The following is an 18,880-nucleotide window of genomic DNA, read 5'->3' as shown; positions in this document are numbered from 1 at the left end:
CGTTTGTCTTCTAAACGTCCAAAACCTGCCCTTTCTGACAGAACGCTGACTCGGCACAAGGTCATGTGACCAGAAGTGCGCTGGGTCGCATCCCGAGCATCGTCATCACCTCTGAGTCCAGCCCCTTCCTTCCCGTTGGCCGAAGCAGCTCACGCTCCGTCCGCGGCAAGGCCACCTACAGCTGCACGGGGGCGGGGTCGGCTTAGAGACACGCCTCTTTCCTATTTGCATGTCACGAGCCAACGTCCAATCAGAATCATCTCAAACACAAATACTGTGTCTCAAAAACAATACTTTCATCAGTACACTTCAGTAAGTATACTGTGTACACTGTGTACTTGGTTCCTGGAGTCCCCTTAATTTATCGAGCAGCTATAGAACTATAAAAGGATATTGCTGCATTGACAATATGCTTAATATTTTTATTTCTGACAGACTAAATATGTCGACACACATTTTTGTCCATATTGGTACATATTTTTCCAGATGTATGAAATGAAGATACAAAATGCAGAACAGTTTTAGTCTTGATGAATCACACTGCAAGTGCTGAATAATTATAATTGCATTCTCCTCCCAGTATTGTGTGCGTTCTGATGAGCAGCATATATTCTGCTCACTGAACCCTCTGCTCACAAGTTTAGTAGATGAGTTGTCTGTGCTATCAAACTTTGCCTGTGCTTTAGTATACATAAACCTTTAGTAGATCAGGCCCTAAGTATAAGTACACTAGTGTAAAAGTTTAAGCACACAAGTGCAACACACTTGTTCACTAAAAATACCAAGTCTAAGTACACAACTGCAACACACTTATACACTAAAATACTAAGTGTAAGTACTCAACTGTTACATACTAATTCACTCAAAAGACTAAGTATAAGTACACAAATGTAACACACGTATGCACTTAAAGACTAAGTATAAATACACAAGTGTAACAAACTTAGGCACTTAAAAATTATATAAATATACAAATGTAACACACCAATTCACTCAATTTACCAAGTGTAAGTACAGAAATTTAATAAACACACAAGTGAAGCACACTCATGGACTTAAAGACTAAGTGTAGGTACACAAGTGTAACACACTTGTGCACTTAAATACTAAGCATAAGTACGCAGACGTAACAAACTTATGCACTTTGATACGAAGCAAACGTACACAAGTGTAACAAACTGTGTTAAATACTAAGTATAAGTACAGAATTGTGAGACACTTGTGTACTAAAAACACTAAGTGTAAGTACACAGGTGTAATACACTTATGCACTTAAAGACTAAGTATAAGTACACAAATGTAAGACACTTGTGCACTAAAAACACTAAGTGTAAGTACACAAGTGTAACACACCTATGCACTTAAAGACTAGGTATAAGTACACAAATTTAACACACATATTGACTAAAAAGACTAAATGTAAGAACACAAGTGCAACACACTTATGCACTAAAAAGACAAAGTGTAAGTACACAAGTGTAACACACTTATGCACTAAAAAGACAAAGTGTAAGTACACAAGTGTAACACACTTATGCACCAAAAAGACTAAGTGTAAGTGCACAAGTATAACACCCTTATGCACTAAAAAGACAAAGTGTAAGTACACAAGTGTAACACACGTGTGCACTAAAAAGACAAAATGTAAATGCACAAGTGTAACACACTTATGCTCTTAAAAGACTAAGTGTAAGTACACAAGTCTAACAAACTTATACACTAAAAAGACAAAGTGTAAGTAGACAAGTGTAACACACTTATGCACTAAAAAGGCAAAGTGTAAAATACACAAGTGTAACACACTTGTGCTCTTAAAAGTCTTAAGTGTAAGTACACAACTGTTAAAAGACTAAGTGTAAGTACACAAGTCTAACACACTTATACACTAAAAAGACAAAGTGTAAGAACTCAAGTGTAACACACTTATGCACTTAAATACTAAGTTTAAGTACACAAGTGTAAAACCCTTATACACTAAAAAGACTAAGTGTAAGTACACAAGTGTAACACACTTATGCTCTTAAAAGACTAAGTTTAAGTACACAAGTCTATCACACTTATACACTAAAAAGACTTGAGTGTAAGTAATCAAGTGCAACACACTTATGGACTAAAAAAACAACGTGTAAATACACAGGTGTAGCACACTTATGCACTTAAAGACTAAGTATAAGTACACAAGTAAAACACACCTATGCACGTAAAGACTAAGTGTAAGTACACAAATAAAACACGTATGCACTAAAAAGACAAAGTGTAAATACACAAGTGTAACACACTTATGCTCTTAAAAGACTAATTGTAAGTACTCAACTCTTAAAAGACTAAGTGTAAGTACACAAGTCTAGCACACTTATACACAAAGAAGACAAAGTGTAAGAACTCAAGTGTAACAGACTAAGGGTAAGTACACAAGTGTAACACATTTATACCCTAAAAAGACAAAGTGTAAGTACAAAAGTGTAACACACATATGCACTTAAAGACTAAGGGTATGTACACAAAGGTACCACACTTATGCACTTAAATACTAAGTGTAAGTACACAAGTGTAACACACTTATGCACTTAAAGACTAAGTGTAAGTACACAAGTGTAACACACCTATGCACCTAAAAGCCAGTGGAAGTACACAAGTGTAACACACCTATGCACTTAAAGACCAAGTATAAGTACACAAGTTTAACGCACTTATTCACTAAAAAGACTGAGTAAGTACACAAGTGTAACACACGTATGCACTAAAAAGACAAAGTGTGCGTACACAAGTGTAACACACTTATGCTCCTAAAAGACTAATTGTAAGTACCCAACTCTTAAAAGACTAAGTATAAGTACAAAAGTCTAGCACACTTATACACAAAGACGACAAAGTGTAAGAACTCAAGTGTAACAGACTAAGGATAATTACACAAGTGTAACACATTTATACCCTAAAAAGACAAAGTGTAAGTACAAAAGTGTAACACACTTATGCACTTAAAGACTAAGGGTAAGTACACAAATGTACCACACTTATGCACTTAAATACTAAGTGTAAGTACACAAGTGTAACACACTTATGCACTTAAAGACTAAGTGTAAGTACACAAGTGTAACACACCTATGCACCTAAAAGCCAGTGTAAGTACACAAGTGTAACACACCTATGCACTTAAAGACCAAGTATAAGTACACAAGTTTAACGCACTTATTCACTAAAAAGACTGAGTAAGTACACAAGTGTAACACACGTATGCACTAAAAAGACAAAGTGTGCGTACACAAGTGTAACACACTTATGCTCCTAAAAGACTAATTGTAAGTACCCAACTCTTAAAAGACTAAGTATAAGTACAAAAGTCTAGCACACTTATACACAAAGACGACAAAGTGTAAGAACTCAAGTGTAACAGACTAAGGATAATTACACAAGTGTAACACATTTATACCCTAAAAAGACAAAGTGTAAGTACAAAAGTGTAACACACTTATGCACTTAAAGACTAAGGGTAAGTACACAAATGTACCACACTTATGCACTTAAATACTAAGTGTAAGTACACAAGTGTAACACACTTATGCACTTAAAGACTAAGTGTAAGTACACAAGTGTAACACACCTATGCACCAAAAAGCCAGTGTAAGTACACAAGTGTAACACACCTATGCACTTAAAGACCAAGTATAAGTACACAAGTTTAACGCACTTATTCACTAAAAAGACTGAGTAAGTACACAAGTGTAACACACGTATGCACTAAAAAGACAAAGTGTGCGTACACAAGTGTAACACACTTATGCTCCTAAAAGACTAAGTGTAAGTATACAGCTCTTAAGAATAAGTGTAAGTACACGAGTCTAACACACTTATACACTAAAATGACAAAGTGTAAGTACTCAAGTGTAACGCACTTATGCATTTAAAGAATAAGGGTAAGTACACAAGTGTAACACATTTATACACTAAAAACAAAGTGTAAGTACACAAGTGTAACACACTTTTGCACTTAAAGACTAAGTGTGCATACACTAGTGTAACACACTTATGCACTTAAGGACTAAGGGTAAGTACACAAGTTTAACACAAGTATGCACTAAATAGCCAGTGTAAGTACACAAGTGTAACACACCTATGCACTTAAAGACTAAGTGTAAGTACACAAGTGTAACACACAAATGCACTAAAAAGACTGTGTAAGTACACAAGTGCACTGATTGAGCGATAGAACAAGCCAGCTCTGTTCCAAATGAAAGATAAAAGCGCAACTTAACTACACGTCATGAATAATTAATTGATAGACAAATCACATTCTATGCACTTAAGCTTGTATTTAAAACACAACAAAAGCACGTTGTTCTATTAAGTGGAACTATCTTCGCTGGCTTGGTCGTCATGAAGTACACTCGGTCAATGCTCCAAGCTGACTGTGTTACAGTATGCATAAATCATCATCATGACAACTCTTCGCTCAGCTTGGGTTCTTGGCAGGAACAAAGTATGTTGTTGGTGAATTGTACACAATGAACTCTCACTATAAAATATGAATTAAGCCGACAATGATGCCAGCTTTTGTAAATGTTCCACTTCCTGTTTGTGTGCTAAACTTTTGTCCACCTTGTTGGATAAAGTCCCGCATTATTACGTGATCTGTGTTTCTTTTCTTGCTAGCGACATTCCGAGAGTATGTAGGCTGTGATTTACAGGCGTGTTATTATTATTTGTGGACCTTCACGAAGTGATGCATTGTGGATTATCCAGGCAGATCTTTTCTATGTTTCTTTGTTGTAGACGAGTGTGTTTGGCAGATGTTGTTTGGATGCATTTTTTTTTATAAATAAACATCCTCGTTGGTTCCCAACTGAAACAGAATAGATTTTATCATTGTATCTTGCATCATTTAACAGTTGGAACATCGCTACACGCGTCTCTAATGTACACAAAAACATACGTACGGATACACATGCACACACACGCACACACACCCGTAAACACTTGCACTCATGCACACAAACACACGTATACATGAACACAAACATACGTACAAATAAACACACACACGTGCACACATACACATATGTACATGCATACAGTCGTACACACAAACATGTACACACACACACACATCTACGCACAAACATACATACACACAATTACAAGTCCCCGCATACACATAAACATACCTACATACATACACACAACACATGTACACACACACACCTACATACAACCATAGAAACACAGAAACATGTACACACACAAACATACATACACACAAATACACGTACACACAAACATACATACACACAAACACAGGTACACACAAACATACATTCACACAAACACATGTACACACAAATACTTACATACAAACATACTTACACACAAACATATATACATACAAAAATACATACACACAAACACACTTAACACACAAACACACTTACGTACAGGCATCCGCCGCTCACCGAGGTAAACTTACACACAAACATACATACACACAAACACACTTACGTACAAACATACATACACAAACACACTTACAAACATACATACACACAAACATACATACACACAAACACACTTACAAACATACATACACACAAACATTCATACACAAAAACCTACTTACACACAAACACATGTACACACAAACACACAAATACACACAAATACATGTACACACAAACACACTTATGTACAGACATACATATACACAAACATACATACACACAAACACACTTACATGCAAACACACTTAAGTACATACATACATACACACAAACACAAGTACACACATACATACACACAACACATGTACACACAAACACCTACATACAAACATACATACACACAACACATGTACACGCACCTACATACAAACATACATGCACACAAACATACATACACACAAACACTTGTACACACACAAACATACATACACACAAACACTTGTACACACACAAACATAGATACACACAAACACATGTACACACACAAACATACATACACACACAAACATACATACATACACACAAACACACTTACACATACAAACACATGTACACACACAAACATAAATACACACAAACACATGTACACACACAAACAAACATACACACACACAAACGCGTGTAAACACACACATACTTAGCAACATAAACTAGCTATCGTTAGCTAACAACACACAAAGCTAATGTGTGTTGGACATCATTATGCTGTGAAAGTAGTTAAAGGGCGGAATATAAAACCGACCAAACTTTGAAAAGTTAAAATTGAATTGTAGACATAGGCGGCAAACTGACCTTTAACTGGCAGCAGGTCGCCGGCCACCAGTACTGTCTCTTTAAATAAGATGCCGGCTGATCAAAAGCCACTGCTAATCAGGCCACGCCCCTTTCCCGCCAACCCGCAACCAACCGGAGCAGGAACCCCGGAAGTGAGACCACCACCACCGCCACCTGTGAGCCGACAGGTGTTTGCTTCCGCCCTGATGGCAGGTGAAGACTTTCAGCTACTTTCAAACTTTCTACTTGCTGTTTGTGTCCTCCTGCTGCCTAATAATCCCCTTATCTGCACCCGAGCCGGACACAAATAAACACACGCGCCACACGCGGGCTTGTCAGTGACGTGTTTCCGGTGCGTGTTAGTCGTCGTTGTGACGTGAGGATGTTTGGGAATCAATTTCGTGGGGGGTTTGTCGTGCTTTTGTCGTGTTTCCCGTGCGTGTTAGTCGTTGTTGTGACGTAGGGAAGTGTTGAATCACTTTTAGTGGGGCTTTTGTGGTGTTTTTCACCTGTGTGAGGATTTAGTGTACGACGCAGCCCCGGTGGGCGCAGCACCCTTTGATTTATATATATATATATATATATATATCCCCATACATCCATTTTCTACTGCTTGTCCCTTTTTTGGGGACGCGAGGGATGCTGGAACCTATTTCAGCTGCATTCAGGTGGAAGGATATATATATATATATATTATATATATATATATATATATGTATATATATGTATATGTATGTGTGGGAAAAAATCACAAGACTACAGAACTGTTTCATGAGGGGTTCCCTCAATCATCAGGAGATTTTTCAGAAAATCTCCTGATGATCGAGGGAACCCCTCATGAAACAGTTCTGTAGAGATGAAGTAGTCTTGTGATTTTTTCCCACACATACATATATTGCGCTCTACCACGGTATCGAGCACTATTCTCTGGATAATCTAAGACATATATATATATTATATATATATATAATATGTATTATATCAGCCCTAATTTAGGGCTGTATAAGTAAACATTGATTGATTTTATATATTGTACATATTACAAATTGTTATGAAGGTGTCTGTTACTATATTTTATATATATATATATATATATATATGTATATATACATATATATATATATATATATGTATATATACATATATATATACTTAGAGTGTGTATATTGTACATATTACAAATTGTTATGAAGGTGTCTGTTACTATATTTTATATATACTACAGTATATATATATACATATATATAAATATATATATATATACTTGCAGTGTGTATATTGTACATATTACATATTGTTATGAAGGTGTCTGTTACTACATTATATACATACCGTATTTCCTTGAATTGCCGCGGGGGCGTTAAATAATTTAAAACCTCTTCTCACTCCTGCGCTTACCAAAGGCATGCGGTAAAAGTTAGCATGCGCTAATTATTTTAAAACCTCTTCTCACTCCAGCACTTACCAAAGGCATGCAGTAAACATTTGAGTGTGATGTAAGCTTGGACCAATAATCCTACTGAATAGCTCTTAATCTTCTTCCCTTTATGCGATTTCGAATTACCAGTATTGAAATCAGCCTCCTCCATTTTGAAAATGATGACAGGGAAAGTGTCACTCGTGACGTCACGAGTTTGACCAGGCGGTAATACTAAGCATGCGCTAATTATTTTGCGAAGTGAGTTTGACCCGGCAGTAATTCAAGGCAGGTGCATACTATATGGCCTGCGGCAATTCAAGGAAATACGGTTTGTGTATATATATATATATATATATATATATATATAATATATATATATATATATATATATATATATATATATATATATATATATATATATATATATATATATATATATATATATATATATAATGTGTGTATATATATATATATATATATATATGTATATATGCTTACAGTGTATGTATTGTACATATTATTATAAAGGTGTCTGTTACAACATTGTATATATACTTGCAGTCCATATATTGTACATATTACATATTGTTATGAAGGTGTCTGGTGCTACATTATACATATACTTGCAGTGTGTATATTGTAGATATCACATATTCTTATAAAGGTGTCTGTTGCTACTGTATGTATATATACTTGCAGTGTGTATATAAAGCATATTACATATTGTTTTGAAAGTGTCTGTTACTATATTATACAAATACTTGCAGTTTGAATATTGTACATATTACATATTGTTATAAAGGTGTCTTTACTACATAATAAATGTATATATATATATATATATATATATATATATATATATATATATACACTTGCAGTGTGTATATTGTTCATATTACATATTGTTATGAAGGTGTCTGTTACTACAGTATATATATATATATATATATACTTGCAGTGTGTATACTGTAGATATTACATCTTGTTATGAAGGTGCCTGTTACTACATTATATGTATACTTGCAATGTGTATATTGTACATATTACATATTGTTATGAAGGTGTCTGTTGCTACATTATATATATACTTGCAGTGGGTATATTGTAGATCTCACGTATTCTTATGTGTCTTTACTACATTATATATATATATATATATATATATATACTTGCAGTGTATATATTGGTCATATTATATATTGAGAGGAAGGTGTCTGTTTCTACTTTATGTATATATACTTGCAGTGTGTATATAAAGCATATTACATATTGTTTTGAAAGTGTCTGTTACTATATTATATAAATACTTGCAGTGTCAATATAGTACATATTACATATTGTTATAAAGGTGTCTTTACTACATTATATATTATATATATATATATATACATATATATATATACTTGCAGTGTGTATATATATATATATATATATATATATATATATATATATATATATATACATACTTGCAGTGTATATATTGTTCATATTACATATTGTTATGAAGGTGTCTGTTACTACATTATAGATTTATACTTAATGTGTATATTGTACATATTACATATTGTTTTGAAATTGTCTGTTACTACATTATAGATTTATACTTACAGTGTGTATATTGTACATTTTACGAAGGTGTCTCTTACTACATTATATATATATACTTGCAGTGTGTATATTGTACATACTCCATACTGTTATGGAGGTGTCTGTTACAACATTATATATATACTTGCAGTGTGTATATTGTATATATTACATACTGTTATGAAGGTGTCTGTTACATTATATATACTTGCAAGCTTCTTGCAAGCGTTTTTTAAATCTTTAGAATCCTAAAAAAGAAACATGTGTTCTTGTCTCTCATAATGTTCGTGAATGATTGGCAACACTCCAAAAAAGGTGCAGTTCCCTTTTAAGAGTGAAGAAGCATCATGACAGGACAAAGTCTCATTTTACAGTTTGTAATCAGCGCGTAAAACAATCCACGGCAATAAGATCTTTTTAGGAAATATGTCGGCACGCAGCCGTGGAGTCCAGCAGGCCCGGGACATCTCTCATCCGTTCCACATTCCTGTGTGTGACTGCAGGTCTAAACTTAGAGGCTGATACTGACATGTCACACACACACACACACACACACACACACACACACACACACACACACACACACACACACACAAACACCAGCATGCAGACAGTAGAGGTCTCTTAGGGTGACCAAAGGACTGTCTCCTGCAGGACTGCAATCTATTTGTGGCAGTGGGGGCCTGGGGAGGGGAGAGGTTGGTTTAGTTTTAGTCTAGTTGTAGCCGACTGAATTCCTCCACATGCGAGTCGATGAAAATTACATTAAATGTTGTGGACTAACATATAAATTACATAATGCATTTTTGAAGTTGGGGCTTCACGGTGGCAGAGGGGTTAGTGCGTCTGCCTCACAATACGAAGGTCCCGCAGTCCTGGGTTCAAATCCAGGCTCGGGATCTTTCTGTGTGGAGTTTGCATGTTCTCCCCGTGAATGCGTGGGTTCCCTCCGGGTACTCCGGCTTCCTCCCACTTCCAAAGACATGCACCTGGGGATAGGTTGATTGGCAACACTAAATTGGCCCTAGTGTGTGAATGTGAGTGTGAATGTTGTCTGTCTATCTGTGTTGGCCCTGCGATGAGGTGGCGACTTGTCCAGGGTGTACCCCGCCTTCCGCCCGATTGTAGCTGAGATAGGCGCCAGCGCCCCCCCGCGACCCCGAAAGGGAATAAGCGGTAGAAAATGGATGGATGGATGGATTTTTGAAGTTGTCTTGAAGGCACTTTATGAAGGTTATTGCGGAGCATAATAATTTAACATGCAAATAATCTCCAACATTGACATCAACAAAGTGCAAACTTCAAACTTCTACAAATGTAGTATTGTACTATAAATAATGAAGTAAAACGGTGAGAGGACTATAGTTTGCATCAGTGGGTAGATAATGTAATCGCAGCCCTTTTCATTCTACTTTAATGATCACTTTACACTGTGCTTCTTTCTCATCATACATGGTATCATCACACATGGTAATATCATACATGTATCATAAGACATGGTATAATCGTACATGGTCTCATTCATGGTATCGTCATACATAATATCAACATACATGGTATCATCGTACGTGGTATCATCACGCATGGTATCACCGTACATTTATCGTCCAATATGGTATAATCGTACATATATCATACATGGTATCGTCATACATTGTATCATCATACATGGTATTATTATATATGGTATAATCATACATTTATCTTCGTACATATATCATCCTACATGGTATCGTCATACATAATATCATACATGGCATCATCGTACATGGTGTCATCATACATCATATCATACATGGTAACATACATAATATCATACATGTATCACCTTACATAATATCATACATGATATCATCATACACGGTATCATCATACATGATATATCATACATGGTGTCTTCATACATAATATACATGGTATAATCATACATGGTATTGTCATACATGTATCATCCTACATGGTATCATACATAGCATCGTCATACATAATATCATCATTCACGGTATCATCATACATAATATCATACATGGTATCATCATACATGTCTATCATACATGGTATCATTGTGCATAGTGTTATCATACATCGTATCATCGTACATGGTATCCTCATACGTAATATCATACATGGTATCGTCATACATGGTATCATCGTACTTAATATCATACATGGTATCGTCTTATATGTATATCATACATGGTATCATCGTACATGGTGTCATACATGATATCATCATACATGGTATCATTCAGGTATATCGTACATGTGTCATACATGGTATCGTCATGCATGGTGTCATCATACATAATATCATCATACATGGTATCATCATACATAATGTGATACATAGTATCATCACACATGTATATCATACATGGTATCATTGTACATCGTATCATCATATATGACATCATACATGGTATCATCATATATGTACTGTATATCATACATGGTATCATCATACATGGTATCATAGATGGTATTGTCATACATACTATCATATATTATCATACATGGTATCATCGTACATAATATACATGTTATCATCTTACATGTACATCATACATGGTATCATTGTACATGGTGTCATCATACATGACATCATCATACATGTATATCATACATGGTATCATTGTGTCATCATACATGATATCATCATACATGGTATCATCATACATGGTATCATCGTACATTGTATCATAGATGGTATTGTCATACATACTATCATACACAGTATTATCATCGTACATAATATACATGGTATCATTGTACATGGTGTCATCATACATGACATCATCATACATGTATATCATACATGGTATCATTGTGTCATCATACATGATATCATCATACATGGTATCATCATACATGGTATCATCGTACATTGTATCATAGATGGTATTGTCATACATACTATCATACACAGTATTATCATCGTACATAATATACATGGTATCATTGTACATGGTGTCAGCATACATGATATCATCATACATGGTATCATCATGCATGTATATCATACATGGGTCATCGTACATGGTGTCATACATAATATCATCATACATAATATCAAAAGCGTCAATCATGGATAAGTGGAGAGAGAGTGTTTCGCATTTTTCCCATAATGCATTTTAATTTGAGGTAAATGTGTGCAATTTAGATTGCTTTATGGTAATTGGACATATTTTATATTATACACAAAGTTCAGTAACCACGTCCGATAACATTTTGTGTTGGTTGGATATTTTTTTTTGCACCATACTTAGGGAAAGTTGTTTGCATTGGGCCATATAAATAAATACTGCATTCCAATAATGTATTAATTACTATTGACTAGGAAGATCTCTTGTTTACCATTAGACTCTGACAGATAAGCTGCATATAATTGGTTATACTTTAATAAATTTATCATGACATTACAAAGCCCCAACAACTTTCTTTTTTTTTTTTTTTTGCAACATTACTAGGGAAAGTTGTTTGCATTGGGCTATATAAATAAATGCTGCAATTTAACAATATGTTAAATGCTATTGACTAGGAAGATCTCTTGTTATCCACTAGATTCTGACAGTATAGTTCCATTAAAATTGCTTAATTTCACTAAAATGAGTGCAATTATTACGTCACGAGGCCCAATTACGCCTGGCCTATATAAGTTCCTAGATGTCCTCACAAATATGAACGTGTGAAGTGGATTTTGTGTCCTTGTTGAAATGGTCGTTAAAGATGTCTTAAAGAAATCATAACAATCAGCTGTTGGCAAAGCCCGAACAGGCTTGTTACATGAGGCCCCTGGTGTGTTGTAATGATTTTATTATAATGAGTTTGTGAGCGAGGACAGCTAGCGCAAAAAATTTTTTTGTGACTGTACAAATAAATGAACATCTGTCAGCGTGAGGGCCGCCACTTCATGACAAAATAAAAGCCAACATTTCCAAAAGACAGACAAATATAGTCTGCTAACTTATTTTGATTTGTGCTTGACAGAAGAAGCTCGGAAGATGTGTGTGTGTGTGTGTGTGTGTGTGTGTGTGTGTGTGTGTGTGTGTGTGTGTGTGTGTGTGTGTGTGTGTGTGTGTGTGTGTGTGTGTGTGTGTGTGTGTGTGTGTGTGTGTGTGTGTGTGTGTGTGTGTGTGTGTGCGCGTGTGCACCTGTTGTAAAGACCTGCCAAAATAAAAGCCCATTAAGTTGAGGGACACACATGCTTGTCGCTCCTGACAAAGTATTTTTAAGAAGGAACCATCATCGTTTTCACCCTCGCAGATCAAGTAAGGGGCGTGTCTAACTTGAGTGGTTGCAATTTGTCATTAAAAGGAGAGAAGAAAAAGGTCCACATTGCGGCGCTCATTGCAATAAATTAATAATAAAAATATTACACATATTGTCCTTTCAGCAACATCCTTTTATAATTGTATAGCTGCAAGAGGACTTAAGGATTTGTTTAAAACAAATTATTATTATTTTTTTTTTTAAATTTATAAATTAATTTGTATTTATTACTGTGATAAGCAGAGTAAGATGTATGGATGGATGAATAGATATTGCTATATTTATCTTTCTGAAAAGATGTCTTTCGTTGTGCATTTTCTTGCGTTTGAGTCGTTTCAGACTCGCGAATGTGCCTGTGATGCCAATGTGAAAGTGAAAGAAAAGTGTCAGGGAGGGTCAGTGTCCAAAGGATTGTCACGGATTAAAAATGTGTGCTGCTGGCTCAACACCTGGCACACATGTAGCAGCATGATCACATGACCGTGCCGTCAATGAGTGTCTCCATGGTGATGCCCCGTATAGTTCACGCTAAATACTCATTTAAATAAGGCGGTCTTTGTACACACTAATAGTACACTCTATTTTATACTTTGTAAACACTAATACTAAACACTATTTTATACTCTGAACACACTGATAGTACACACTATTTTGTACTTCGCACACACTAATAGTACACACTATTTTATACTTTGTAAACACTAATAGTACACACTATTTTATACTTTGTACACACTAATAGTACACACTATTTTATACTTTCTAAACACAAATAGTACACACTATTTTGTACTTTGTACACACTAATAGTATACACTATTTTATACTTTGTACACACTAATAATATACAGTCACACTATTTCATACTTTGTAAACCCTAATAGTAAACACTATTTTATACTTTGTAAACACTAATAGTACACTCTATTTTATACTTTGTAAACACTAATAGTAAACACTATTTTATACTTTGAACACACTAATAGTAAACACTATTTTATACTTTGAACACACTAATAGTACACGCTATTTTGTACGTTGCACACACTAATAGTACACACTATTTTATACTTTGTAAACACTAATAGTACACACTATTTTATACTTTGTACACACTAATAGTACACACTATTTTATACTTTGTAAACACTAATAGTACACATTTTTTTTTACTTTGTACACACTAATAGTATACACTATTTTATACTTTGTACATACTAATAGTACAGCCTATTTTGTACTTTGTACACACTAATAGTACACAATATTTTATACTTTGTACATACTAATAATATACAGTCACACTATTTCATACTTTGTAAACCCTTATAGTAAACACTATTTTATACTTTGTAAACACTAATAGTACACTCTATTTTATACTTTGTAAACACTAATAGTAAACACTATTTTATACTTTGAACACACTAATAGTAAACACTATTTTATACTTTGAACACACTAATAGTACACACTATTTGGTACGTTGCACACACTAATAGTACACACTATTTTATACTTTGTAAACACTAATAGTACACACTATTTTATACTTTGTACACACTAATAGTACACACTATTTTATACTTTGTAAACACTAATAGTACACATTATTTTTTACTTTGTACACACTAATAGTATACACTATTTTATACTTTGTACATACTAATAGTACACCCTATTTTGTACTTTGTACACACTAATAGTACACAATATTTTATACTTTGTACATACTAATAATATACAGTCACACTATTTCATACTTTGTAAACCCTAATAGTAAACACTATTTTATACTTTGTAAACACTAATAGTACACACTATTTTACACTTTGTACACACTAATAGTACACAATATTTTATATTTTGTAAACACTAATAGTAAACACTATTTTAAACTTTGTAAACACTAATAGTATACACTATTTTACACTTTGTACACACTAATAGTACACACTGTTTTGTACTTTGTACACACTAATAGTACCCCCTATTTTGTATTTGTACACACTATTTTATACTTTTTAAACACTACTAGTACACAGTCACACTAATCTAAACTAATAGTACACACTAATATATAGTACAGTGTAGTATCGGTGTGTAGTATTAGTGTGTAGTATCAGTATGTAGTAGTAGTGTGTAGTATCAATGTTTTGTATCAGTGTGTAGTAGTGTGTAGTATCAATGTTTAGTATCAGTGTGTAGTATCTATGTTTAGTATCAGTGTGTAGTATCAGTATGTAGTAGTAGTGTGTAGTATCAATGTTTTGTATCAGTGTGTAGTAGTGTGTAGTATCAATGTTTAGTATCAGTGTGTTGTAGTAGTAGTGTGTAGTATCAGTATGTAGTAGTAGTGTGTAGTAGTGTATAGTATCAGTGTGTACTAGTAGTAGCGTGTTGTCTCAGTGTGCAGTAGTAGTAGTGTGTAGTATCGGTGTGTAGCAGTATTGTGTAGTATCAGTGTATAGTAGTAGTAGTAGTAGTGTGTAGTAGTAGTAGTGTGTGTATATACTGTATTTTTTAGTGCAACATTAGAGTGTTGAGCCGCCATTACACTTCAGTGATTCAGTCAAGGAATCAAACCGCTGACCTTTCTCTAATCGGTCCGCTATGACATCACGTCACATGTGACCTTTCTGGTTTTAATCACCAGAAATGATAATGAGACGTGTCCTGGGCCACGCCCCTCCTCTCTTTGAGATAATGAGGTATCCTTGCCATGCCCCTCACTGCCTCTGATAATAAGATGTCCTGGCCACGCCCCTCACTGCCTATGAGATAATGAGGTGTCCTGGCCACGCCCCTCCTGTCTGTGAGATAATGAGGTCTCCTGGCCACGCCCCTCACTATCTCCAAGATAATGAGGCGTCCTGGCCACACCCCTCACCGCCTGTGAGTTAATTAGGTGTCCTGGCCACGCCCCTCACCGCCTGTGAGATAATGAGGTGTACTGGCCACGCCCCTCCCCGCCTGTGAGGTAATGAGGGAGACCCTACGAGGGGTCAGTCAGGGTGTTGGGGGTGTTCTCGGAGAATCCTGAGTGTCTATATTAGCGCCAGTGAATGAGGGCTGGTCGTCGGCCATGACGGGTGTCCCCTTTCTCGCCATATAAGTACACCCCCCTCCACCCCCACCCCCCACGGTGGCACCCTGCTACCCGCAGCTATTCTTAGCTTGTCACTTCAGCTCTTCTGAGCAGGCAAGTCCTCTTCTCCTTCCTCCTCGTCTTCTTCTGGCCTCTCACGCCTTCTCCTTCTTCCGTTGGTCCACTCAAAGTTCCGCACCTCAGTCTTCTGACGCCATCTTTGTCTTCCCTCAGAGGCTCCCGCTCGCCGGCCCCCTCTAGCATCCCCCCGCTGAGCAAAACTTGGTGTTTGTTGCACCTTGAGAGGAACTTGTCGGGCTTGCAGGATGAGCGCTTACACGGTGTCGCTGCCCGGGCCCGGACCTTGGGGTTTCCGTCTGCAGGGCGGCAAGGACTTCAACATGCCGCTGACCATCTCCAGGGTAAGACCACCATCGTCTTCTGTGGCGACTCCACGTCCAATCAAATTTGTGTGTGTGTGTGTGTGTGTGTGTGTGTGTGTGTGTGTGTGTTTGTGTGTGTTGGGTGGGTGTGGTGTCGGGCGGCCATGTTGACGTTCCTTCACTTGCCATCTTGCAGATAATTAATCTTCACTCTATTCAGCATCTTATTGTCACTCACTTTCTGGTGGTGTCCTAACGAGCATGGCGAGTCTTTAAGGGGGTGGGGGTTGGGGGGCGACCAAGTTGGGGGCGTGGCAGCTGTCAGCGTTTGTCCGGGTGGGGAGGGGGGGGGGCCTAAAAGTGGAAGTGGTGTTGGTTTCATGTGGGCTCTGAATAGACCACTGCTGCCATTCACTATAGTCCACATGATAGTCCACATGTTCAAATGATTGTCCACATGATAGTCCACATATCCACATGTTGGTCCACACTAGCCACATGATTTTCCACATGCTATTTGATAGTCCACATGATAGTCCGCACGTTAGTTCACACTGTCCACATAATAGTCTGCATGTCCACATATTAGTCCACATGATAGTCCACATAGTAGTCCACATATCCACATGATTGTCCACATGTTAGTTCACACTGTCCTCACGTTAGTCCACATTTCCACATGATAGTCCACACTGTCCACATGATAGTCCACACTGTCCAAATGATAGTCTACATAGTCCACATGGTAGTCCACAATATCCACATGATAGTCCAAATATCCACATGATAGTCCACATGTCCACATGATAGTCCACACTGTCCACACGTTAGTCCACATGATAGTCCACACTGTCCACATGATAGTCTACATTGTCCACATGGTAGTCCACACTATCCACATGATAGTCCAAATATCCACATGATAGTCCACATGTCCACATGATAGTCCACACTGTCCACACGATAGTCCACATGATAGTCCACACTATCCACATGATAGTCCACACTGTCCTCACGTTAGTCCACATTTCCACATGATAGCCCACACTGTCCACATGATAGTCCACACTGTCCAAATGATAGTCTACATAGTCCACACGGTAGTCCACAATATCCACATGATAGTCCAAATATCCACATGATAGTCCACACTGTCCACACGTTAGTCCACATGATAGTCCACACTGTCCACATGATAGTCTACATTGTCCACATGGTAGTCCACACTATCCACATGATAGTCCAAATATCCACATGATAGTCCACATGTCCACATGATAGTCCACACTGTCCACATGTTAGTCCACACTTTCCACATGATAGTCCACACTTTCCACATGGTAGTCCAGATATCTCCATGATAGTCCACATATCCACATTATAGTCCACATGATAGTCCACACTGTCCACATGTTAGTACACACTTTCCACATGATAGTCCACATTTCCACATGATAGTTCACACTGTCCACATGATAGTCCACACTGTCCACATGATAGTCCACATGTCCGCATGATAGTCCACACTGTCCACATGATAGTTCACATGATGGTCCACACTGTCCGTCCACATGATAGTCCACACTGTCCCTATGACAGTCCCCATGGTAGTCCACACTGTCCACATGATAATCCACATTGTCCACATGATAGTCCAAATATCCACATGATTGTCCACATGTTAGTCCACACTTTCCACATGATAGTCCACACTTTCCACATGGTAGTCCACATATCCCCATGATAGTCCACATGATAGTCCACACTTTCCACATGTTAGTACACACTTTCCACATGATAGTCCACATTTCCACATGATAGTTCACACTGTCCACATGATTGTCCACATGATAGTCCACACTGTCCA

General features: G+C 36.7%; 2 protein-coding genes across 9 annotated transcripts in view; both read left to right on the top strand.

The window, feature by feature from the left end:
* The window catches only part of LOC133559615 (melanopsin-A-like), a 41,795-nt gene extending 36,950 nt beyond the window's left edge, over positions 1-4,845 (top strand). For all 4 annotated transcript variants that reach the window (XM_061911534.1, XM_061911537.1, XM_061911536.1 and 1 more), the window contains exon 12: positions 42-4,845. In XM_061911534.1, the coding sequence (XP_061767518.1) occupies positions 42-206 (165 nt within the window). In that variant the 3' untranslated portion in view covers positions 207-4,845. The remainder of the gene's footprint in view (positions 1-41) is intronic.
* A 1,523-nt stretch (positions 4,846-6,368) lies between these two features.
* Positions 6,369-18,880, top strand: part of LOC133559614 (LIM domain-binding protein 3-like) — a 61,756-nt gene continuing 49,244 nt past the window's right edge. For 3 of the 5 annotated variants that reach the window (XM_061911533.1, XM_061911532.1, XM_061911531.1), the window contains exon 1: positions 16,751-17,052. In XM_061911533.1, coding sequence (XP_061767517.1) covers positions 16,957-17,052 — 96 coding nt within the window. In that variant the 5' untranslated portion in view covers positions 16,751-16,956. The other 2 variants (XM_061911529.1, XM_061911530.1) reach the window with 2 other exon arrangements.

The sequence above is a fragment of the Nerophis ophidion genome, linkage group LG09 (genome assembly GCF_033978795.1).
Source record: "Nerophis ophidion isolate RoL-2023_Sa linkage group LG09, RoL_Noph_v1.0, whole genome shotgun sequence".
Lineage (NCBI taxonomy): Eukaryota > Metazoa > Chordata > Actinopteri > Syngnathiformes > Syngnathidae > Nerophis > Nerophis ophidion.
This window is presented reverse-complemented; position numbering and strand designations above follow the sequence as displayed.